General features: G+C 38.8%; 1 protein-coding gene across 1 annotated transcript in view; it reads left to right on the top strand.

Moving 5' to 3' along the window:
• The window catches only part of LOC132650645 (zinc finger protein 260-like), a gene marked incomplete at both ends in the record, with an annotated part of 153,106 nt that extends 130,469 nt beyond the window's left edge, over positions 1–22,637 (top strand). Inside the window, one exon of the mRNA XM_060375996.1 lies at positions 21,716–22,637. Coding sequence (XP_060231979.1) covers positions 21,716–22,637 — 922 coding nt within the window. The remainder of the gene's footprint in view (positions 1–21,715) is intronic.
• Between the last annotated feature and the right edge of the window lie 2,368 nt (positions 22,638–25,005).

The raw sequence follows: 25,005 nt of genomic DNA, 5'->3' as shown, positions 1-25,005 counted from the left end.
CACCAAGGTCTTTCCAGAGACTCATACTCCAACCAAGTACCATGCATGGAGATAACCTAGAACCCCTGCATAGATGTAGCCCATGACAGTTAGTGTCCAAGTGGGTTACATAGTAATGGGAAGAGGGACTGCCTGTAACATAAACTGATTGGCCTGCTCTTTGATCTCAGGCCACAGAGGAAGACAATGCAGCCACTCCTCATGAGACCTAACAGACTAAGATCAGAAGGAAGGAAAGGGAGACCTCCCCTATCAGTGGACTTGGGGAGGATCATTCATGAAGAAAGGGAAAAGTAGGTGGGGTTAGGAGGGGAGGAAGGAGGGGCTTATGGGGGGGATACAAAGTGAATAAAGTGTAATTAATAAAAGTTTAAAAAATTAAAAAAATATTTGACACAAATAATTAAATAAATAATGAAAAAAAAAATTCTTGGGCACACATACAAAAAGTGGGACTTCATTAAGATTTTTTTTCTTTTCGTTTTCTTGACAGGAAAAGTTTGAACATGTTTCTCCCCTGTCCTCCTTTTTATTCTCCTCCCTCCCCTTCCCTTCCCTGCCTTCCTTGCTCAGTGTGAATTTACAAACATTGCACTTGAATGGATGCAGTTCTTCAAAGCATTGCCAAAAGGACCCCTGCAGCCTCACTTCTAAACCTTGAACCTCAAATGCATTCTAGCTATTTTTTTTCTTGCATTGGTGATTAATTAAAGCAACTCATTTTCTGGGGGGTAGGGGTAGATACTCAGACATGGTGAATTCCTCATCTACTCCTCCCCATTCCCCATGCTTACGACCTTTAGCACTTTGGGGAGCACATTGACAGAGGTTCCCCACCCATTCAAACCACAATCATACATGTGCTTTCTAAGATTTTCTAATAAAATTCTTTTAGTTGCCAGTATGAGACCTTAACTAAAAAAGAATTGTTTTCATTCTCAGGTGACAATCTCATAAGTACAGCCATGATAATAAGTGACATATCAAGATGCTCAGGTGGGTATTCTGTGTACAGTGCCAGTACACAGGCTCAGACCCAGGAACTCAGTGGAGCCAAGCCTTCCCTATTTGAGTTTGGTTCACTTCCTTGTTGAAGCCACCTATGGCTAAAAAAAAGAAGTTTGTGGGATTGGGAGTGTACCTCACTTGATACGAGGTGGAGCAGAAGGATCAGAAATTCAAGGTCATCTTATAGCTGTTTAGTTTAAGGCTGGGCTGGGCTACAGGGGACCCTAACCAAATAATAATAATAGTAGTAACTACAATACCTTTCAACTAAGAGCATTATTTGGTGGTCATTGTTCCAAGCTAGAGCTAACCTCAGGTCACCGAACTTCCTCATAGAGATAGCAAGGAGGCAACAAGGTCAAGCCCAGAAAGACTATCTGCACACAGACCCCTCTCCAACCGAGCCTTCCTCGCCAAATATGTGGAAATATGTGTTTCCACTGATGACCAGAGGTGCCCCAGCTTGTAGTGTTGGGAGCATAGGGAAGGCAAAGTCACAATGGAGCACAGCTGTTTGATCACCAGCCCACTGAGACCATCACAAGCAAACAAAATCACAAAAGTACAACAAAGGAAAAAAAATGTACTGGGTATAATGCGCTCGAAGAGAATGGAAGAAAAAATACCAAAAACTCAGAACAGTGGCCTGTCTCTCTATGGGCCCTCTATCCTATTCCATTAGTGGTGACCTACCCCCAAATCAGGCTCCATCCAACTACACCCGAGTTTGGAATGATGACCTGCATTCAGCCAGACCAGAGAATGGAGCAGCAACATATTTGTTGATCTCTGTCTACCAGACCAGAGCCCAAAGCACCAGCCAAACTCTGCCAGACCAGAGACCACAGCAGCAGCAAATTTCTGCCAGATCAGAGGCCAGAGCAGGGGACACACTCTGCCAGACCCGAGGCCAGAGTAGTGGATAAGATCTGCCAGACCAGAGACCAGAGAACATTGGCAGAGGTGCCAATCCTGAGCTCCACATACTGTATCAATCCCTTGCCACATTCTTGCCACTCTCACTGGAGACTGTGAAGCATGGCTCAAGCCTCCTGAAATGGGAAAAAAATCAGGTCTAGGGGGATAGAAGGATTTTGTCCCATGTCCTCAGTCAGTCCCAGAGACAAAAAATGACAGCGAGAGTCAAAACAGTTAAACAAGACACAGACTAGATCCCATTGCTTGTGCAGCAGAAAAATACACAGAGCCAGACAGCAGATCCCACCACTCCTGCAGTGGAAAAGGAAAGTAGGATATCAGTGAATCTCTGCTGCAGGAGCTACCTGCATTATCCTTGTCCAAAGATCCAGAGATCAAAGAAAACTCGGTGCTCAACTCCCTTTACAGATGTGCCCTTTTGGGGGGGTCTGGAAAGTCTTCCAGACCCCCTGTGGCCCACAGCTGTCCAGAGCATCAGCTCTAACCTTTCTGATGACACATATTACACATTTTGCCTTGAGTCCCAAAAAAACAAACTAGAGAAACACCGAGAAAGACACAGACAGATACAGACAGAGTGCTCATTTACTGGCTGTTGTTCAGCTCCATGTGCCTGGGGTGCTTGGGAGACTTGGGGATCCAATATAAGAACCCATATGTTATGGCCAGATCTTAGGGTGACCAAAGATCATCAGGAGCCAGACCACATATGCAAGAGCAAAGAGTTTTATTTGGGCTTATGCTGGGTCTCTCCGTTTTTACAAACACAGTGGATCAGAGAGAGCCCTGAGCAGGTGCATGGCAGGGTTTTGATTGGGGTTTTAGGAAGGACCAGGAAGTTCTGGTTTAATAGTTACAGGATTGGTTGACATTCAGCAAGGGCAAGCTTTTTACAAAGTGATTGGCTAGCTAACATAACTAACATTGGCGGAGCTATCTCTAGGCCTCAGGAATGTTGGGTATTTTCTTTGTCACTGAAGGTTCTACTACAAAGTTGGTAGACTGCTCAGCACAAATGCCCCACTTTGAGATAAAATACCTTCCCATTCTTGTTATCCTCAGGCTGTTCCTTGGGTAAGGAATCTTACGACCTTGTATTTGGAATTGGTGACCCATGGTCCAATTCCTGGTGGCTTTATAATAGAGTCACTATTCTAGTGAAATTTAAGTGCCCTTTTTTAGGCCTAGTTCCTGGTGACCTTTGAAGATGTCTCTCCATTCTAAAAGATCCATTTGGATTTTGTGGGGGTTATAAATTATATGTCCTGTGTCAGAGAGCACTCAAATATTAAGCTGTGATATAGAAGAGTAGAACTGATGATGTAAAGGATTTACTATCGCTGAGAAACTAGTGGTACCAGTTAGAATTTAGCTGAGGGAAGACTGCCTGTAAAACACTCCACAGATAAGCAGTATGCTAACCAGACCTGTTAGAGATTAGGATCCCGGGATACACATGTTTGCTCACCAGGATTGTGTAGAAATGTGTCAGGGTTATGTCTTTTTAATTTGTAAATTCCCAATGTGTATTTATTAATTCATGAATGCAAATGAAAGCAGACAAGATTGGTGGGTGTACAATTTGGGTCAGGTATCTTGCTCCAGTAAATATTGAATTTCAAATTAAGGGACTGTCCTATGCCCATATGTACAATCCTCATTGACACAGTTCTGTCAGTTCAAATTTGAGACACAGGCTATGGGCTTAAGCTGTGTCTGTCAGGTTACAGGTCTCAGCAGCTAATATTGTACACAGGGATAACATCAAACAGTATCTTATTAATGGCTTTCCCTCTACAAGAGAATGGCCTGTGTTTTTCAAAGTCAGTATGCTATGTGTTTTTTTTTCAACTCTGAGTTTAAGAGCACTGGCTGCTCTTCCAGAGGTCAGGAGTTCAATTCCCACCAACCACATGGTGGCTTACAACATCTATAATGAGATATGGTGCTCTTTTCTGGCATGCAAGTGTAGATGCATGCAGAACACTGTATCCATAATAAATAAATATATGAATAAATAAATAAATAAATAAGTCAGGTGTTGGTATTATTAAATTTTATTTTGTTGATGCATTACTGCTCTAGTCTCTTATTAGATAATATTCTTTGATAATCCATTCATTAAGAATTTTATTCCTTTTCCCCTAGTGCTTTGATATTTGTTTTTGTTAAAGCAATGTCTCCTGTAGATCAGCCTTTCACATGCTATGTAGTTTACACTTTATTGGAACACTGAATGCTGCCCCTACTGCCTAGTGCCTTGAACATAGTCCTGCAGCTCTTTTTAGGTGGGCCCTGACTAGTGAGTGTGAAGTAAAATAGAACAGTGAATTAATGTCCCCTGAAGACCCTAAATTTTTAGAGGTGGGCAATTACAAATAAAGAGGGACCTGTGTAAGAATTGAGTTCACTAACCTACTTTGAAGCTGGTGTAGTCACAACACAGAAAGGGAGGGGGAGAAGGGAAGATGGTAATGAGTCATGTAATCAATTTTAGATGGTCAATAAAAGTGAAAACTGTACATTTGGGGGGAGTCATACACAAAGGGAATCAAGAATATGGATTAGTTGCTGAGCTTGTTTCTGGGAAGCAAATTTCTATAGTTGCATGAGTTCAAACAAAACAGAAGTTCTGGATAAACTGCTGTGGTAGTGACTAACAGGGATGTTTCCCTTCCCCACATTTGAAAGTGCACAACCTGAGAAAAGAAGTTGTGAGTAATACTTGGTGTTCTCTAATACATATTCAAAGTCTCTGAAGAATATTGGACCATAAGGCCATTTTCAACTTTTAAAAATAATTTTAAGGTTATAATGAAATCATTTCAACCTTTTCATTCCTCTCTGCTCTTACATCTCAAATGCTGGGATGAATCTTTAAGGAGGCTACTTAACAATCAAAGCAGACCTGGCTGTCAGGTTCTCCCAGCATCCCTCAATCTTTTCCTGTTACCAGGTATGGGTGTCATACACAGATCTCTACCTCAGAAGTTGAGCTGTCCTCCTCCCAGCTCTCATTCCTTATGTATTCCAACCATTTTGGTTACCTGGTCTTTTTCATTTATCATTTACCTTCCCACCCTTTTCATCTGGCTCTCTTCTCCTCTCACATGGATCAAGTTCATGTCAATCCTAGACTGTCCCAGATGTTCCTGTGTCTGACTATGTTCTCTCATATATCTATAATAAACTTTCTATTCCAACATTCCTAGGTACAGCCATATCCTTTTTGTTTTATTTCTCATTTTCATTGAGCTCCCATTACCTACTCCTTTCTTTCAAATTCATGGCCATTTGTTTCTTTAATGGTTGTTACTATTTAGCTTTGACTAAAGTTTGGCTGAAGGACTTCCCAAATATGAGGTAGAGATGACTGCGTTGGACACTGATCATGTAATGGAATGTGCAACATAAATGACCTGTATCTTGGAAGATGAGCAGGTGCCCTGGGAAAGTAGAAGATTGTATTTTAAAACATTTCCAAGATGAGGATGTTGCAGGATATTTGATCCCAGTGTGATCCCATAGATTGTGAACTGTAAAAACCTGTGCTTTGTTTGGTATGGTTGAGCCTTAACACAAACCTTAATTCCAAGAACTTTCTGTTTATTCTAAACAGGTGATTATGGTATGGTTCCGTCAGCCATGGAACATACCTTTAATTCAAAAGCTTTCTGTGCACAGGATTTAATAATGTTAACCGTAGATCAAGAGGCAAAGCAAGAAGCCAGCTGACAGGGATTAAAGAGTAAGCGGAACTTTCAGCTGAAATGTATTTAAGAAAGAGTGTAAAAGTGGAAGGAGCTTTAGCATAGTAGATTTTGGGCTTTTTGAGCTTTGAGCTAGAAAGCCTTTGGCCTTGGGTCCTTTGGCCTATCCACCCTGATCTGTCATCTGAACTGGTGAGCTTTTGGGGCTTTTTACTCTTGGAGTTGAGGTGAGTAGGATGGTCAGATGGGTGCTTTCTCTGCCTCTCTTCACTGGAAGGTTTTAAAATAGAATAATTGGAATTTTCATTCTTTTATAACAACATTAGCATTCTGTGTGCCCATAGGGGTTAGGGCAAAGCTAGAATGCCTCTGCTATCAGCATCATTTGATCTTTGATCCACTGGTAGAGGAGCTACTACTGTCCTAAGACTCAGCTGAATTGTTCAAGCTAATGAGGGATTCTGGGTAGGCCTAGCAGTCAGGAGCAATAGTGGGAGGTAATTTATGGGTTTGTTTTGGGATTTTCCTCTGATATAGCTCTAAAGAGCTGTGATTGAGACCAGAGACCATGTCATGCTGAGTGTGGAGCCATTGTCCCCAGGCCAGGAATAGCAGGCTGCTGAGCTATCACATCCGGATCTGCTTTGGCCGAGATGGACTGTGGTTCAGGCTGTGGTTCTGTTGGTCTCCATGTGGTGATCTTGGCAGAGACCCTTGGCCTCTGACCCTTCCTGAATGTTGATTGTCCAGAGAAATGATGACTTTGCTGCCAAGCAGTAGAAAGTTATGGTGCTTATAATATCACTATCTAGTGTACACACGCAAGCATTGGGTTTGCAGTGGACAGATTGGAAAACTGAAGTTCTCATTTCTAGAAATGATGAATGTTGTATTCCACATAGAGATTTGCGTAACAAATTTTGGAACTCGTTTTGAAACTGGAAGAAAAGAGGTGGTGGTGGTAATCTTTCAGCAATACTTGATTATGTTTTTTTTTCTTTAACTTTTCAACTACCATCAGTCACAATGGCATAACTTGGGGAAATTCAATTCCAGGGTACAAAGGGAATTTCTGAGATGCAGAACTTTGTCAGGTGTGCCTGGTTTTAAATAAGTGGATAGGAAAGATTCCACATATTGTGACATAAATCATGCACCAGGAAACAGAAACTAAATTATTCTCCATCATTTTGTCTGCAATGGCTGGGCTGTGCCTGAACCCACAAGGGGACATGAGGGACTGCAAGCCATAGCCCAGCTTATGATCACCTCCATTTTTTAAGAGACTTCTAAAGCAAAAGGACTCTCTGTAAATGAGGTTAGTAGTAGCTGGATGGTCAGAAATATAACTGTTTAGGTGTCACTTTGAGTTTGTCTTCTAGCAGTTGTGAAATCTGTGTTTATTTAATTTGTATTAATTAGAAAATCAAAGGTATCTCTGGTCCCATGCAAATTTTTCATGCTAGAGGTTACTTATGTCTTTTCATGTAAACTTGGCTATATTTTAGGCTTATTTTTTTGGCTTTTTTTCTCACCCCCTTATTCTTTCACAAACACTGTACACATTCTTGATGATTGAAGTTTGTGGTAAGTACAAAAGTCACATCATGCCAGAAGATTATGAGATTCATGGCAATAGAATCATCCCTTATTTTTTCTGTTTTCCTCTGTTTCTTACCAGGTGGCTTTTCTGATATGAGATAGAGATTTTGGATTGTTCTTTAGCAATCATATAAAGACAATTTGCACTTATGTCTGTAGAAGACAGAAGAGATAACATGAAGGTGAATAATACCAGTTGGCCAGTTTACTCCTTCTCTTTTAACATTTTTTTGGTGATCTGTCATTTTCTTCAGAAGTTTCATGTGTCCAGTGGTCTACATATTCTGTAGTTGGATGATTTTATTCTCCTGAAAAGATTAAATCAAAACCTTGCCCCATCCCTAATTCAGGGATGAGGGTTGTACCTTTTTAGGCATGTTATATCTTTTAAAGGGCAAAATGATTTTTTGGAAATAGAAAAGTATAATATCTCAATTAAAGTTTAAAAAATCTTTGAAAGTTTACAAATATACCTTAAAGTGTATTTATTTCTAGATAATAAAGGGCATTCACTTTGATTTTCAGCCTGCCTTTTATAAGCAGCTTTTAAATAAAATCACTGTAAATCCTATGTGCCTGCCTCTCCCTCCCAGGTGGTATGTAAAAGACATGTGCCTCCCAAATGCTGGGATTAAGGCTATGAACAATCAACACCCTGTGATTGTAACTGCTGAATTTAGAAAACAACTAATTAATAGAGAACTGCTTGTCTCTGCTGGGATTAAATGCATGGCCTATCACCACACTGCTCAAGTATGTTATATTCACTCCAAGTTATTCCAACTCAAACCAGTTTATACCTTTGAATTTACTTCAAACATTTTAAACCTCTTAACTCTTTTAAATATGAAATGACAAAAGTGTCCTTTTTTATTTGAGAAGAAAACTATAGTCTTTATTAAGTTAGTTTGGACTGAATGACCACACTATCTGATGAACAGTTACCTCTGCTTATTCAGGAGATCTCTACTATCCAAATCTAATCATTATCAATTTTGATAGGATCCACCTTTCTTTTCCTGTGGAAACATTCGGTTTTACCAGTGAAGACACAGTTCAGTAATTTCTCACTATCTACTTTTAGTTTTGTTTACTTCTTTTTTTTCTAGAGTATTTAGGTGTGCTGTTAAGTTGCTACTAAGAGATCTTTCTGATTATTTTTTCTGAATGTACTTAGTGGTATGAACTGTCTTCTGGTCAACAATTCCGTTGTGTACTATGACTTTTGATATGTTGTGTCTTCATTTCATTGACTTTTAGGAAGTCTTTAATTTCTTTATTTATTTCAGTTTTGATCCATTTTTTATTCAATAGAGTTGTTCAATTTCTATGAGTTTGTAAGCTTTCTATTGATTTTGTTATTGGTGATGTGATGCTTTAAACCTCAGTGATCTGATGGGATGCAGAAGGTTATTGCAAGTTTCTTATATCTTTTGAGACTTCCATTGTTCAAGTATATCATCAATTTTGGAGAACAATATATGTGTTGCTGAGAAGAGGGAACAATCTTTTGTGCTTGGGTGGATGTTCTGTAAACATCATTTGGGTATATTTAGTTTTTTGATGTTAGTTAACTGGAGCATTTCTCTGTTCAGTTTGGTCAGGGGGAGCTGTCCATTGATGATAGTTATATATTGAAGCCTTCCCCTATCAGTTTATGAGGACCAGGATGTGATACAAGCTACAGAAGGGTTTCTTTTATAACTTGGGTGCTCTTATATTTGGGGCATAGATGTTAAGTATTGATATGTTTTATTGCTGGTTGTTTTATTTTAATATATCATGTCTTTTGCCATCTTGTGTTTAGTTGTTTTTGAAGTCTGTTTTGTTAGATATTAAAATTGCTATACAAGCTTGATACTCTAGTCCATTTATTTGGAATATCTTTTCCAACACTTTACCTTGAGATAATATCTATCTTGATGTGAAGCTGTGTTTGATGTATTTAGAAGGGTGGATTCTGTTTTATCATCCATTTTGTGAGCCTGTGTCTCTTCGTTGGTGAATTTGGGTCAATGGTATTAAGAGATATCAATGAACAGTGATTGTTAATCTTGGTATTTTGGTGGTGAAAGTGGTGGTGGTTTTAGCACCTTGTGTGGGGCTGTATTTATAGATACATATTGTTTAAATTTGACCTTAACATGCAACATCTTATTTTCTCCATTTGATGATTGAAAGGTTCTGGGCATAGTTAGTAATTTTTCTTGGCTTCTGTAGTTTTTTAGAGTCAGAAGCACACTGTCTATGTCCTTCAACCTCTAGCATCTTTACTGAGAACACAAGATTAATTCCAATAGATCTGCCTTTGTTTATTTCTTGGTTGGTTTTTGTTTGTTTTGGTTTGTCTGTTTTATTGGTTAGTGTGGCCTGTTTGATTTTTTTTTTCTATTACAGCTTTTAATATTCTTTATTTGTTCTGTATATTTAGCGTTTTTATTATTCTCTGGTAAGAGGACTTTCTTTTCTGGTCCAGTGTCTTCGGTATTTTTGTATGCTTCTTGTGCCTTGATAGACATCTTCTTCTTTAGGTGAAGAAATTTTTCTTGTATGATTTTGTTAAAAATATCTTCTGGACCCTTGATCTCATCCTTCTGTTAATCTGATTATCAACATGTTTTGTCTTTTCATAATGTCTCAGAATTCCTGGATGTTTTGTGATAGGGAACTCCAGGATTCCCTAAATTTCTGCATTTAAAAAAATAATTTTCTTTTGGATTTTTGAGCCTGGGATTCTCTGTGTAGCATATGCTGTCCTTGCCTTGCTTTATAGACCAGGCTAGCCTCAAAGTCACTCTGCCTCTACCTACCCAAGTTCTGGGATCACAGGTGTGCACCACCATGGCCAGCTTGTTTTTGCTTTCTTTATTGATATTTCCATATTTCTAGAATGTGCTTCATTCTGTCATTCTCCATTCAGCGGAGGCCTGGAGCTCAGCTTTCAGATGGAGAACAGTGGCTCCATTTCTCTCAGGGACAGCTAGAACAGTTTAGGGCAACACCCATTTTCACTAGATGGGGGTGTGGAAAGAATTTTCTATTGACTATTACAGGTAGCTAGCTCTTTTGAAATGAAATCACCAGTGGTAGTGGAAACTTTGGTATTCCAGAGCCTATGGCAATACCAAAGTGTTACCATTCTTGGATAAGCTGCTGTGCCTTGCTCTAAGGACTTTCACCTCAGAGGTTCAAGTAAAAGTCCATGCCTGGTTGGCTTGCAACCAAGACATAGGCCTAGTGAGACACAGACCCAGTGAGGCCTAGGCCCAGTGGGCCAGTGAGCAATCCCAGATGGGAATAAATGATGAACTCAGAGGCCATGATGGAAGGCTGATGATATCAGGTGGCATACAACCTACCAGAACACATGCACCCCCTGCATGGGCTGGATTTCTTAGGAAGAACATTTAATCTGTTGAATGGTTATTATTAATGAGACCTTCAGGACCACAGTGGAAGAAAGAGTCAAGTGGAGCAGAAATAAATGTAGTCTTTGGTTTGTAGAGAAAAGCATCACTAGGTAGTTTCAGATGGCAGTCACATGCTGAAACAGAGACTGGAATTTTTAAGGAGATCATCATCAAAGAGAATGTCCTAGGTCTGGATTTGAAGCCTAAGTTTGTGTCCTTAAATTAACACTCCCTCCTGATAATTCTTCCATTAATCAAAGAAGTAGGCTAAGTGATTCCTAATACCCGGAAAGAACTTCATATAAAACCTGCTCCAAATGTGTTCCAAGTGTGGCAAGATCCATCCCATTTTGTCCATCCCTACTTAAAATCCAACTTGACAGTCTCACTCATGTTATGCACATTCTGGAAACAAGAAGAATGCAAAATTTAAGATAATAGATTCTTCCTTTTTGTTTTCAGTTCAACACTGTGCCAGCCATCTGTGTTTGGCAGAGTCAGCTCCCCAGGGAAGATACTGTAACTGTTTATTGTGTGAAGTGGTGAGGGTGAAGCCTGAGTTGCATCTTGACACTACAAGATGTTGAGATACCTAAGTTAGGAGACACCTACCATATAGTGCTGCCTATAGGCAGCGGAAGTAAGCAATCTTGGGGATGTATGAGATGTTTCAGGGATAAGACCATCTAAGCCTTTCCAAACAGCATCAGGGTTTGTTGTTTTCCTTGCTGATCTTCTTTCCTTGGTCTACTCTTCCCTAAAAATGTACACATTCCTCTCTACAAGAATTGGAAAGGGGTATTCTGTGCATCTATGTTGGAATGATATAACTTGCTTCTGATGTTACAAGATGTGGCACCCAAGAGATTCTCTGTGTATCAGAAGAGACTGTGAACATTTGAACAGTGTATGAGCTATGGCAGAATTTTAGGATCATTGAAGTTAGACTACATTTTTGTCATGGGATGACAATAAGCTTATAGTGAACTTGGTCAGAACTTATTTGATTGAATCAAAAAAGCTCCCAGAGAAGATCATGTTTCTGTTTTTGACACTGAAAAAAAAGTTTCTTTGTAGCCTTGGCTGTCCTGAAAGTTGGTATGTAGACCAAAAAGGTTTTGAACTTACAGATCTAACTCCAGTTTAGTGTTGGTCTTAAATTTAGATCAACATGCCTGGCCTCAACATCAACATAAACATTGACTGCTGAGCCTGGAATGTAGCATTTTGTTTTGTTTTGTATATGTAAGCATAGGTTGTTGTGCTGATCTTCATCCACATCTTACCTTTGAAGTTTGGCAGAGAGTATATCTAATTTCTTAGGATGGCATGTATTCATGACACTAACAGTGTCTGAGCTTTCTGAGTTATTGAATTTCATGTGTATGACATTCTTTCTACCTGTTGTGTTCGTGTTTTAAGACTTTATTTATTTATTTTATTCAAACTTAACTCATTTTAATTTAAATTTGTTTTTCTATAATTTATTCTCTGACATGAAGTCAGCTCTTTGAACACCTCCTGCTGGGGGGTGCACTCTTGTGAGGCCACAGAGGAATATACTACAGCCATCCTTGATGAGACCTGATAAGCTATGTTCAGACAGAAGGGGACAAGTTCCTCCGCTATCAGGAGAATATGTAAGGGGCATAGGGTGAGAAAGAGAATGGCTGGGACAGGGAGGAGATGGTGGAGGGGGCTACAGTGGGTATACAAAGTGAATAAACTGTAATAAATAAATAAATAAAATTTAAAAATAATTTATCCACTTAACATCCCAATTTTAGCCCCCTCCCTAGTCTCTTCTTGGTTTCACCCCTCTGTTCCTCTTTCACCCTGATCCCATTTCCAATTCTCAGATAGGGGGAGCCCTCCTCTCCTACCATCTGACCCCAGCCTATCAAGGCTCACTAAGACTGCCTGCATTCTCTTCCTTTGTGGTGTAGCAATGCCCCCTCTACCAGGGGGGAGTGATCAAAGAGCAGGTAACAGAGTCCATGTCAGAGCCAGCCCCTACTCTTCTTATTATGGATCCCACATGAGACTGAGCTGCCTATCAGCTATAACTGAGCAGGGGTCTGGTTCCTCTTCATGAATGGCCTTTGGTGGGTCCATCAATCTCTGCAAGTCCCCATGAGCCCAGATTTGTTGTCCTTGTTGGTCTTCTTATGGCAGTCCTGCCATATCTGGCTCTTTCTACTTTCTACCCCCTAGTCTTTTCTATGATTCTTTGTGTTTTACCCAAAGTTTGGCTGTGAGTATTAGCCTCTGCTTTGATCCCCTGCTGGGTAGTCTTTTGAAGGATATGAAGGATATGTATTTGGCTCTCATCCTGTTCCCTCTCCTCAGTCACTTCTGGTGTAGATTCTATTTGCCCTTTTGAATATGAATCGACCATCCTCCATAGGGTCTTCCTTTTTATTTAGCTCCTTTAGGTCTGTGGATTGTAGTATGTTTATCCTATCTTATGGCCATTATCCACTTATGAATGAGTACATACCATGCATGTCTTTCTGGTTTTGGAATAACTCACATAAGATGATCATTTGTAGTTCCATATATTTGCCTGAAAATTTCATGGTTTCCTTTTTTTTAAATACCCAAATAGCATTCCATTGTGTAAAAGCACCACAATTTCTGTAAAACAGTGGGTCAGTTGAGAGACATGTAGTTTGTTTCACTATTCTGGCTATTATAAATATAGATGCTATGAACATAGTTGAGCAAATATCTTTGTTGAATGGTGGAGCATCTTTTTGATATACTCCCAGGAATGGTAGAGCTGGGTCTTGAAGTAACACTATTTTCAACTGTCTGAGAAAGCATCAGATGGATTTCTAAAGCGGTTGTATAAGTTTGCACTCCTACTAGCAATGCAGGAGTGTTCCTCTTTCTCCACATTCTCACTAGCTTGCTGTCACTTCAGCTTTTGACATTATCCATGATGGGTTTAAGATGGAATGTCATTTGCATTTCTATGATGACTACAGATATTGAGCATTTAATCTCCACCATTTGATATTCCTCTGTGGAGAATTCTCTGTTTAGTTCTGTACCCCAGATTTAAAGTGGATTATTTGGATTGCTGGAGTTAAATTTCTTGATCTTTTTATATATCTTGTTTATTAGCCCTCTCTGTTGTATGTAGGGTTGGTGAAGATCTTTTGTCAGGCTGTAGGCTGTCATTTTGTTCTATTGACAAAGTTCTTTGCTTCATAGAAGCTTTTTGTTTCACGAGATCCTATTCATTAATTCTTGATCTTAGAGCAAGTGTTCTTGGTGTTCTGTTGAGGAAATTACCTTCTATGCCAATGACATCGAGGATCTTTCCCACTTTTTCTTCTAAGAGATTTAGTGTATCTGGTTTTATGTTGAGGTCTTCGAACAACTTGGACTGCAGTTTAGTGCAAGGTGATAAATATGGATCTAGTTTCATTTTTCCAAATGTAGACATCCAGCTAGAACAGCACCATTTGTTGAAGATGCTGTCCTTTTTCCATTGCATGGTTTTGACTTCTTCATCAAAAATCAAGTGTCCATAGGTGTATGGGTTTATTTATGGGTTTTCACTTCAATTCCATTGACCCACCATTCTGTTTTTATTCCAGTACCATGCAGTTTTTATTACTATTAATTTATAGTAGAGCTTGAGATCAGGGATGGTTATACCTACTGAAGATCTCCTATTGTACAGGATTGTTTTAGCTATTCTGGCTTGTTTATTTTTCCATATGAAGCTGAGAATTGTTTTTTTCAAGTTCCTTAAGGAATTGTGTTGATATTTTGATGGGAATATCATTGAATCTGTAGATTGTTTTTGATAGGATGGCAATTTTTACTATGTTGATCCTACTAATCCATGAGCATGAGAGATATTTCTATCTTCTGGTATCTTTTTCAGTTTCTTTCTTCACAGACTTGAAGTTGTTTTGTTTTGTTTTTCATAGAGGTTTTTCACTGGTTTGTTGAGGATAACATCAAAATATATATTTTTTTTTCCTGGCTATTGTGAAGGGTGTTATTTTCCTAATTCTTTATCAGTCCATTTGTCATTTGTATACAGGAGTGCTACTGATTTTTTTCTGAGTTAACTTTATATCCAGCCACTTTGCTGAAGTGTTTTTCAACTGTAGGAGTTCACTACAGTAGAATTTTTGGGGTCATTTTTGTATACTGTCATATCATCTGTGAATAGTGATATTTGATTTCTTCCTTAACAAATTGTGTCCCCTTGATCTCCTTTAGTTGTCTTATTGTCCTAGATAGGACTTTGAGTACTGTATTGAAGAGATTGAGAGAGAGTGTGTAGCCGTGTCTTGTCCCCGAGTTCAGTGGAATTGATTTAACTTTCTTTTCATTTAGTTTGATGTTAGCTATGGGGTTTCTTTACACTGTCTTTACTATTTTTAGATATGTGCCTTTGTCCCCAGTCTCTCCAAGACTTTAAACAAGAATAACTGTTGGATATTGTCAAATGTTTTTTCACCATTTAAGAAAATGATCCTCTGTTGTTTTTTTTTTTTTTTTCAATTTGTTTATATGGTGGATTACATTGATGGATTCTATATACTTAAAGTCTATTTTATTAGACATTAGAATGGTAACTCCTGCATGTTTCTTGGGTCCATTTGCGTGGACCCTCCTTCCAGCTCTTTACTCTCAGGCAATGTCTATCTTTGTGGCTTAGATGTGTTTCTTGAATGCAACAGATTGTTGGGTCTTGTTTACATATCCATTCTGTTAGTCTGTGTCTTTATTGGAGTGTTAAGTCCATTGATGTTGAGGGAAATTAATGACCAGTGGCTATTAGATCCATTTATTTTGATGTTGCTTGTGGTAGTGTGTTTGTGTGCTTGGTTACTTTTAGTTTTGCTGTAGTGACATTATTTATTTCCTGTGTTTTCCTGAATGTAGTTAGCTTTCCTGGGTTGTAGGTTTCCTTCTAGGAGCTTCTGTACCTCTGGATTTGTGCATAGGTATTGTTTAAATTTGTTTTTGTCATTAAATATCTTGTTTGCTCCATCTATGATGAATGAGACTTTTGCTGGGTATAGTAGCCTAGACAGTCATCTGTGTTCTCTTAGGGTCTGCATGATATCTGTTCAGGCCCTTCTGGCTTTCATAGTCTCTGTTGAGAAATCAGGTGTGATTCTAATGGGTTTGCCATTATATGTTACTTGGCCTTTTTCCTTTGCAGCTTTTAGCATTTTTTCTTTGTTCTGTATACTTACCATTTATTATGTGGTGGGAGGATTTTCTATTTTGGTCTAATTTATTGGGTGTTCTGTAGGCCTCTTATATTCTTATAAACCTCTCTTTTAAGTTGGGGAAATTTTCTTCTATGATTTTGTTGAAAATATTTTCTGGGCCTTGGAGGAGGGAATCTTCTTTTTCCTCTATTCCTATTATTTTTAGGTTTTGCTTTTCATGTTGTCTTGGATGGTCTATGTCAGGAATTTTTTAGATTTAACATTTTCTTTGATAGCTACATCTATTTCTTCCATTGTGTCTTCCGCACCTGAGATTCTTTCTTCCCTCTCATAGTCTATGCTTAACTCTGTAGTTCCTGTTTTCTTCCCTAAGTTCTTTCTCTCCACAATCTCCTCCATTTGTGTTTTCTTTAATTTTTCCAATTCTATCATCAGATCTTGAGCCATTTTATTGATTTCCTTCACCTCTCTGACTAGTTTCCTTCAATCCCTTCAGCTGTTTGTTAGAACAATCCTCTGTTTCTTTAATTTCTTTCAGGGATTTAAGTATTTCCTCTCTAAAGGCCACAGATTGTTTGGCTGCAACTTCCTGTATTTCTTTAAGGATGGCCACAATCACTTTGTCTTTATCTTCTTCTATTTCTTTGCAAATGGCAATATTCTGTTTGACTTTATCTGCATCTAGGTCTTTACGAAGTTTATTTGTTTCCTCTATTATCCTGTTCATAAGCACAGATGTAAGGTCATCTTCTTGAATTTCATTTACGCTGGGTTATCCAGGGCTGATGCTCCAGGGCTGCTTGCTCCTGGATAACTTGTTCTAGGGATGCTATTGCTCTGTCTTTTGTTGGTTGAGCTTTTATGCTAACCTCTACCCATTAGGCTATCTTAGGTGATGGGGGTTAGTTTCTGGTACTTCCTGGGATCCTGTGGTGGGTGGAATCACCTTGGCAGGAAGATGATTTTTTCCCAAAGTAGCTCTCCTCCGTTTTTTAGGTATGGTCACTGAATGGCAGGTGTTTTTCAGGAATTGCCACAGCTCATCTCAGGCATGCAGACCTGAGTAGTAATTGTGGTATTCATTAGTAAAGGGAACTACCCTCTCATCCAGAGAAGTCCTGGAGACAGCTTCCCTCTTGCTGTAAATTTAGTGAGCTGCTGCTGTAACCTGGGTGCCTTGTGGTTTGGTCAGTTTAATTAGGGAAAACTCATTGTCCCTTGGAGCAGCATTTGGGGGTTGATCTTAGGGAACCCAGGCTTCTGGAGGTCTGAGTTTGGGGCTCTCTGCCCCAGTACCCAAGTGGTAATCAGTGGCATATGAGCACTACTCTCATGTGTGCAGCAGGAGGCTAGAGCCTGGAGCCTGTGGATAACCAGAAACTTTTCTAGAGCTAGGTGTCCTGAGGTAGGGCCAGATATTTCCGCCACCTTTGGGTTTTTTCTCAACAGAAAAACCCAGTCTGTACTGTTAGGGAGGGGGCGTGTGGAGTGAGTAGGCACTTGCTTGTGAGTGGTGGCTCCAAGCTGGTGACTGGACAGGAAACTGAGAACTTTTTCTGAGAACATTCCCATATGTGTGGTGTTAGTGGTGGTGGGGGGTCAGCTGAGTACTCTAAGCTGGGACCTGCTGTTTCCCTCCCTGTGGGGTTTTCTTCCAACAGGAAAACCCAGCCTCTAGTGCCCTGGGGTACACAGTTCTGTCTGTGATGGAAAGTTAGTTGTGGAGTTGGCAGCTGGAGCCCCACTCAGGGCTGGCTGCTTTGTGCCTGCAGGTCTGCAGGACCTTTTCCAGGGATAGACTGGTTGACCTGAGGTCAGCCCTACTTGCTTCCTTCTCTGGGGTTTTCTCAAGACTGGGACTCCCAGTCTCTTGTGCCCTGGGGTACACAGTTCAGCCTGGGAAGGTGATCAGGACATGCAAGAGTGTGCTTCTGGTCAAGTGACCCAGTGACTGTGTGACCTGGGGTTTCTTCTGGGTTCTTGCTGGGTGACCTGAGAGTAGACCCAACTTATTCCCACTCCGTGGAGTTTCCTCTCACCTGAGAAACACAATTGCTTTTGTTTTAGGGTCCAGAGTTCAGCCTTTTAGTCACTGTACCAATATTGCTGCCCTGCTCCTCAGACAGTGTCATCCCAGCACCGCCATCTTGGATTACCCCTTTCTCATCTCTTTCAATTAATTTTTGGTGAAAGTCTGTTTTATTAGATATTAGAATGGTTACTCCTGCTTGCTTCTTGGGTCTATTTGCTTGAAAACCTTATTCCTGCTAAAACATCCCAAGAAATTTTCAAGGGATTAGCTGAGTGCTCTGAGGTTGAACCCAACTGCTTTTCTCATCTCACCTGGTAAATACAGTCAGTGGTGTTTGGAGGCTTACAGTTCCAACTATTGGTCACTGTGCAGTCTCTGCTACCCTGCTGATCAGACACAGTGTGAGTTCAGCCCTTCCAGCTGGGATCTGTTTTTAATTTTTACTGAATATGAGTATTTTGATTGTATGCATGAATATGCATCTCTTGTGTGCCTGATCTTCACTATAGTCTGAAGATGTGTTCAGAACTCATGAACTGATAGTAGTGGGTTCCAGGTAAACAATGACAATTGAGCCCATTTATTTGGAAGAGTAGCAAGAGCTCCTCACTGCTGAGCCATCTCTTCTACCTTATGTTGCTTATTTATGATCAGCATTGACATTGCTAATATTTTCATTTTTCTATTTTTAGCTGTTTAAACATGCATTCCCTTTTAGTAAGATGTTATTAGAGTTAAAGTTTAAGCTGGGGCAGTGCAGATTTCTGGAAAAGGAATGCACAACTGGAGTGGATGTATAATTTCTTGTACAAGCTTCAGTTAAGACCTCTGAGTTCTTTCAATCTTTTATGTTTGTTTGATTGACTTTTAGGGGAGGCTCTGTCTTACTATATAGGTCTAGCTGTCCTGGAACTTTTTGCATAGATCATGCTGGCATCCAATTCAATAAGATACACCTGCATCTGCCTCCTGAGTGATGGAATTAAGGCATAATAGAATACACCCAGCTTGTCCATAATTTTTGTAGTTAGTAACTGTTCATAAATTTCTCTGATGTGTACTTAGTACTGCTCATCTCTTAATTTCTCTGTGTGTCTCTGTCTCTCTCTTTCTATTTCGCTCTCTTCTCTCTGTCTTTGTCCACATTAATTACCATGACTATTCAAAAGCTATATCCTATTCAAAAGAGTTCAGATATGACATAGTTAAACTTCATTATTCAGTTTTCTTCTAAAATGACTTAGTGATAACATTAACACTTATGTTTTAATAGAAAAGTTTTAATCTTTATTTTTAAACTGTAGACTATACATGATTTAGAAAGGAGAATAAACAAAACAATGATCAAAGAATAATCATGTGTTCTATGCCTTTTCTTTTGTCTGGGAACTCAGAAATATGATGTTATCAGCTATGATTATTGTTGCTTGCCACTCACATTATTTTTATCCATCTGTTCACTGTAGTACAATTTCCCTTCCACAAATATATGAGCCCCCATTTTCATATACTGGTATGCCATATCTCTGATCCCTGGTCAAAACATGATATCCAGTGCCATGTTGTCTTTTGACTGACACCACCCATCTGTTCACTGTCACGTGATAGCCACATATCATTTGTTGCTAGATAAAATATTACGCCTGTGTTTTTTCCTTCCACCTGTCTCATGAAAGTGTCCTGACCTACTCACCCAAGTAACTGAAGATGATTCATAGATCACTCAAGAACCCAACTAATGGCTACTTCATATTCATGTCTTACAAACCAATACAAAACCTTTAACACAGGTTTTCAAAGCAAGCCTTTTTTTCCTTTACAATCTAACCTTTAGGCTTTTTCTTCTCCCATCCTTTACCTGATGCACAGCACCCAACTGTCTAACATTAGCACTTCTGTGTCAGAACATAAATGGAAGAAGCATTAGAATTATATGATTATATTGCCAATGAAATATAAATTTATATTGTTGCCAGTCTTTCTTTTTTACAAATGTATGGTATATTTTAGAATTCAGTGACCTTTAATGATGTCCATGTGAAATTCAGCCAAGAAGAGTGGGCCTTGCTGGAACCTTCCCAGAAGCAACTCTACAAGGTTGTGATGCTAGAGACCTGTGAAAACCTCACTGCTATAGGTAAGACTGCAATTTTTCTTTCACTTTTAAAATAAAAAGACAACTCTTACTTTGTTATTGATCCTCTTCTGTAATTCCAATTGAGAATGAGGAGGAATGAGGTAAATAATACAGGCATGGTTCTAAGGGTCACAGAAGATAGTGATTTAAGTTTTGCCTTAATAATAACATGCTATTTCCAATAATATATATTTTCTGGTACTATATTTTAGGCTACAATTGGGATGACCATAATATTGAAGAACATTTTCAAAGTTCTACAAGTAATAAAAGGTAACTTTATGTGCATGTTGATACAGATATAAATCTTAAATTTTAATGTGTCCTGGAAGTTTGGTGTTTTTTTGTTTGTTTGTTTGTTTGTTTTTGTTTATTGGCTGCTTTTTATTTTCTGTTTTTGAGATAGAATTTTTTCTGGGTATCTGTGACTTTCTTAGACTTGCTTGTTAGACCAGCCTGACCTCGAAATCACACATATCTGCCTGTTTCTGCCTCCATGAATGCATGGATTAAAGGCACGTAGCAGCACACCTGGCTGTGTCCTGGAGGTTTTAAAGAAAAGCAACAGTGTAAAACCAGCACTGCTTTAAGTATAATCTCACAATTCCATTTACCTCAATGTCAGGTATCTGATTTGTGTTTGCAAGGCATTCCTTAAGATAGAAGAAAATGAAATAATGTTGTAACAGAAAATACCATTTAAATCATATAGACATTACAGCTACTGAGTTGAACTGCCAATCTGTTTAGTCTCATTTTATCTACTCAGATATTGTAAGAGGTATACATATTGAATAGGTGATCAGTATGTGTCCAAAACTTTCTAATAACAACCACTGTTACTCATATTCATGCAGTCATATTGTAAAGTTTAGTGAAAGGAGCAGCTTATGAGAGTCAAGAATATTGTTGTGGAGAAACCGTCATCCCTATATGACATGTCTATAATGAACAAAAAACAAACTGTGTTAATTCAGTGAGGGAATCCTTTATTATTCTTGTAATTTAAATAGGTATATCATATGTCACAATGTTTGTAAGGCACATGAGCAGAGGAATATTGAAAGAAGCAGTGTACCTGTCTTTCTCCAAGAACAATTAATTTTGTAGTAGTCCCCACTTTGAGTAGATTTTCTGAATGCGATAAATGGTTACTATTAATTGGTTTTGCAACTTCACTGAGAATTCATCAGCAACTAATACTGCTGAAAATACCTATGAATACTAAGAATTTGGAACTTCTTCTGCTTCTCGTGGCTCACTTTGCAAAGGAAGTGTCATTCATACAGTAAAAACAATGCAAATGGGATTGCTGTGGTAAAGGTCTGTATACTTACAATAATATATATATATATATATATATATATATATATATATATATATAAAACTCTTATAGAAAAATGAAGCTATAAAAGTGAACCACGTAACAAATGCTCTTACCATCACAGAGATCTTCAAAAATACCCATAATGAAGGGAAAAACCATTAATGTAAATAACATGATAAAACTTTAAAATTTGATTCTCCTTTACCATTAGATCAAATTATGAAATTAATTAATATAGATAAATATATTTATTAGTGTAAAGCACTGATTGTGGTAAATCTTTCACATGTGGTAATTATCTGTGCAGGCATGCAAGCAGTCGTACTGGAGAGAAACCTTCTAAATGCACTGTATGTGGTAAAGTCTTCTCCTATACCACTGATCTCATAAGGCATAAAAGAGCACACACTGGAGAGAAGCCTTTCAAATGTAATCAATGTGGTAAAGTGTTTGCACAAAAGAGTCATCTCATAAGCCATAGAAGAACACATACTGGAGAGAAACCTTATGAATGTAACCAGTGTGGTAAAGCCTTTGCAGAAAACAGTACTCTCTTAAGACATAAAAGAACACACACTGGAGAGAAACCTTATGAATGTAACCAGTGTGGTAAAGCCTTTGCAGAAAACAGTACTCTCTTAAGCCATAAAAGAACACACACTGGAGAGAAACCTTATGAATGTAACCAGTGTGGTAAAGCCTTTGCAAAAAACAGTACTCTCTTAAGCCATAAAAGAACACACACTGGAGAGAAACCTTATGAATGTAACCAGTGTGGTAAAGCCTTTGCAAAAAACAGTACTCTCTTAAACCATAAAAGAACACACACTGGAGAGAAACCTTATGAATGTAACCAGTGTGGTAAAGCCTTTGCACAAAACAGTCATCTCTTAATCCATAAAAGAACACACACTGGAGAGAAACCTTATGAATGTAACCAGTGCAGTAAAGCCTTTCCACAAAAAAGTCATCTCATAAGCCATAAAAGAACACATACTGGAGAGAAACCTCATGAATGTAACCAGTGTGGTAAAGCCTTTGCAGAAAACAGTACTCTCTTAAGACATAAAAGATCACACACTGGAGAGAAACCTTATGAATGTAACCAGTGTGGAAAAGCCTTTGCAGAAAACAGTACTCTCTTAAGACATAAAAGAACACACACTGGAGAGAAACCTTATGAATGTAACCAGTGCAGTAAAGCCTTTCCACAAAAAAGTCATCTCATAAGCCATAAAAGAACACATATTATAAAGAAACCTTATGAATATACCCAACATGATAAAGCCTTTGAACAGCAGTGTGGTATCCACAATAAAGAAAAGACACACAGTGGAGAGAAGCCTGGTGAGGGTAATTAGTGTGATAAAGACTTTGCATGTAATATTCATCTCCTAAGACAACAAAACATTGTGCAGGGAAACCATATGAATATAACTATGTGGCAAAGCCTTTGAACATAACTTCTCCTAATAAATAAAAGAACACATACTGGAAAGAAGCTGTCTGACTGCAATCAATGTGAATAAACTTTTGCACTTCATAATCAATTTCAAACTCATGAAAGAAATCCTAATGGACAAAAAGCCTATGAGTGCTTTTAACAAGGCGAAACTATTCCATATTTGTATAATTTTCATCTTCATGAAAGGATTCATACTGGCGAGAACTTATGAATGTGTTAAAATGGTGAGGCCTTGCACAAATCTAGAGTCATCATCATTATCAAAATTACCTTACTGGAGAGGAATTCTGTGACTATAAGCAATGTAGAAAGACCTTTGTGTTCTTTGGTCCAATGAGATCCAACAGAACTGAAAAACTAGCTCAATGGAAATGACCTCCCATTTCTGGAGGGGAAAGGGAATAAGGGCAATAGGAAAGGAGGGTAGTTCTGGGGGAGAGAAGGGAGGGGGACTATGATTGGAATTTAAAGTAAATAAACTTATTTTTAAAAAGAATACAATGAATGGTAAATATCAATTAAATGCAACAGTATTATATAATAAGGTGTTTATGGAAGACTTATTGATAATCCTGATTCTCAACATTTACTGTTTTCAATTGCCTCACTTTACACAAAAAACTTTTAATCCAGTGGATGAATATGTAGGGAATGGTGAACTAACACCAGCCAGGAAGTTCTCTGAGAGTAACACAACAGTGGTAGCCTGTAGAAGTTTCTTTGTGTACACATACCTATTGTTCCAGGGGTTCTATTGAAAATCATCACAACCCACACTGAATTTTGAGATATGAGGGAGGAGGCTTTCTTTTCCATGTATGACTCTGCTTCTGGCCTAGATAGGTAACCATGTCAATGGTGCGTTTTCTCTGCCTGACTTCATCTGGAGAGTATCTTTAGACATGGAAACCACCAATCAAATTTGATAGATGGCCTTTGACACAGATCCCTGATAACTCTCCCCTCCCTTCAAATATAGGATAATTTGGTTCTGTGTTCTTGTTCTTCTTATTCATATAATAGGAATGTGCTGTTTAATGCAAATCTAGCATTCTTGAATTTCCTAGTATTAAACAATTATCTACACCTATGCTTGGAGCATCCCAGGTACTCCCCAAGGAATATAAGCAACTGTGTTCTGTTTTCTGGAATTAAAGTTGAACTTACTTTCTGAGGTGGCTCCCAGAGTGGCTAACCACTGTTATGCTCGTGAGCTTTCCAAGCTTTATACTACTCATCTTCTGCCCCTCATGCCTTCCTGGGCTGGTGGGAAACAGCCCTCCAGGCAGCAAGAGAATCACATTCTCTGAAATGCCTGTGATAAAATATTTCAGACTGCATAGCATTTCAAATTTCACATGTTTCTGGATTTGAGATGGTCAATCAAACAGTATCTTGGGATGGGACTCATTAAAATGAGTTATACTTAGTGTTTAGTTCAAGGTAAGGTTGCAGGCAAGCTTCATGGTATGAAATCTTCTAAGGTGAGTACAGTGGCCCATGGAAAATAAATACAAGCAGAAATTTTATTTTTCTGTTTTTAATAGCTGAGTACTGTTCTGATAATGTAAGGGTGAATGGCAGGGGAGAGGGACTCTCCTTTTGAGTAGTCTACGGGAAGGGGATGGGGGAAGGTGGAGGGAGGGACCAGTAGGAGTTGAGGGAGTGACCTTCAATCAGCATATATAATGAATAAATTGTGAAAAATAAAAACAATTAATAAAATAACATATAGTAAGGAAAACAAAGCAAAACAGCAAAAATTTGAGTCTAGTTTGGTTAACTGCCCTCCCTCAAAGAAAAGAAAGACGATATATAGAAAGAAAAGAAAAACAGAATCTTTGTCTTTGTCACCTTTCTTCCCTGTGAGCTCAGTTGAAGATCATTATGCAATGGAGACCATGATTCTCTCTCTGAAGTTTATGTTACCATAGAAGTAGGATTCAAACCTGAAACTAATGGCAGAGTTTCCTAGTTAACATATCAAATCAAACCTACCTGCCATTTTCTCTCAGAAATCCTTCAGTCCTTCCATGTTATCTGTCCGTCCAGGCTAGTACAGCCCATGCAATACCCTGAATTCTCCTTCCCAGGGCCTGGGATAACCTTACCCCCCCTCACCCACATATAGGCAAATTATTTGGGCTACCTGGTTCTGTCAAGCA

The sequence above is a fragment of the Meriones unguiculatus genome (assembly GCF_030254825.1).
Source record: "Meriones unguiculatus strain TT.TT164.6M chromosome 13 unlocalized genomic scaffold, Bangor_MerUng_6.1 Chr13_unordered_Scaffold_28, whole genome shotgun sequence".
Taxonomy (NCBI): Eukaryota; Metazoa; Chordata; class Mammalia; order Rodentia; family Muridae; genus Meriones; species Meriones unguiculatus.
Note: the sequence above shows the minus strand (reverse complement) of the source record. Positions and strands in the feature narration are given on the sequence as shown.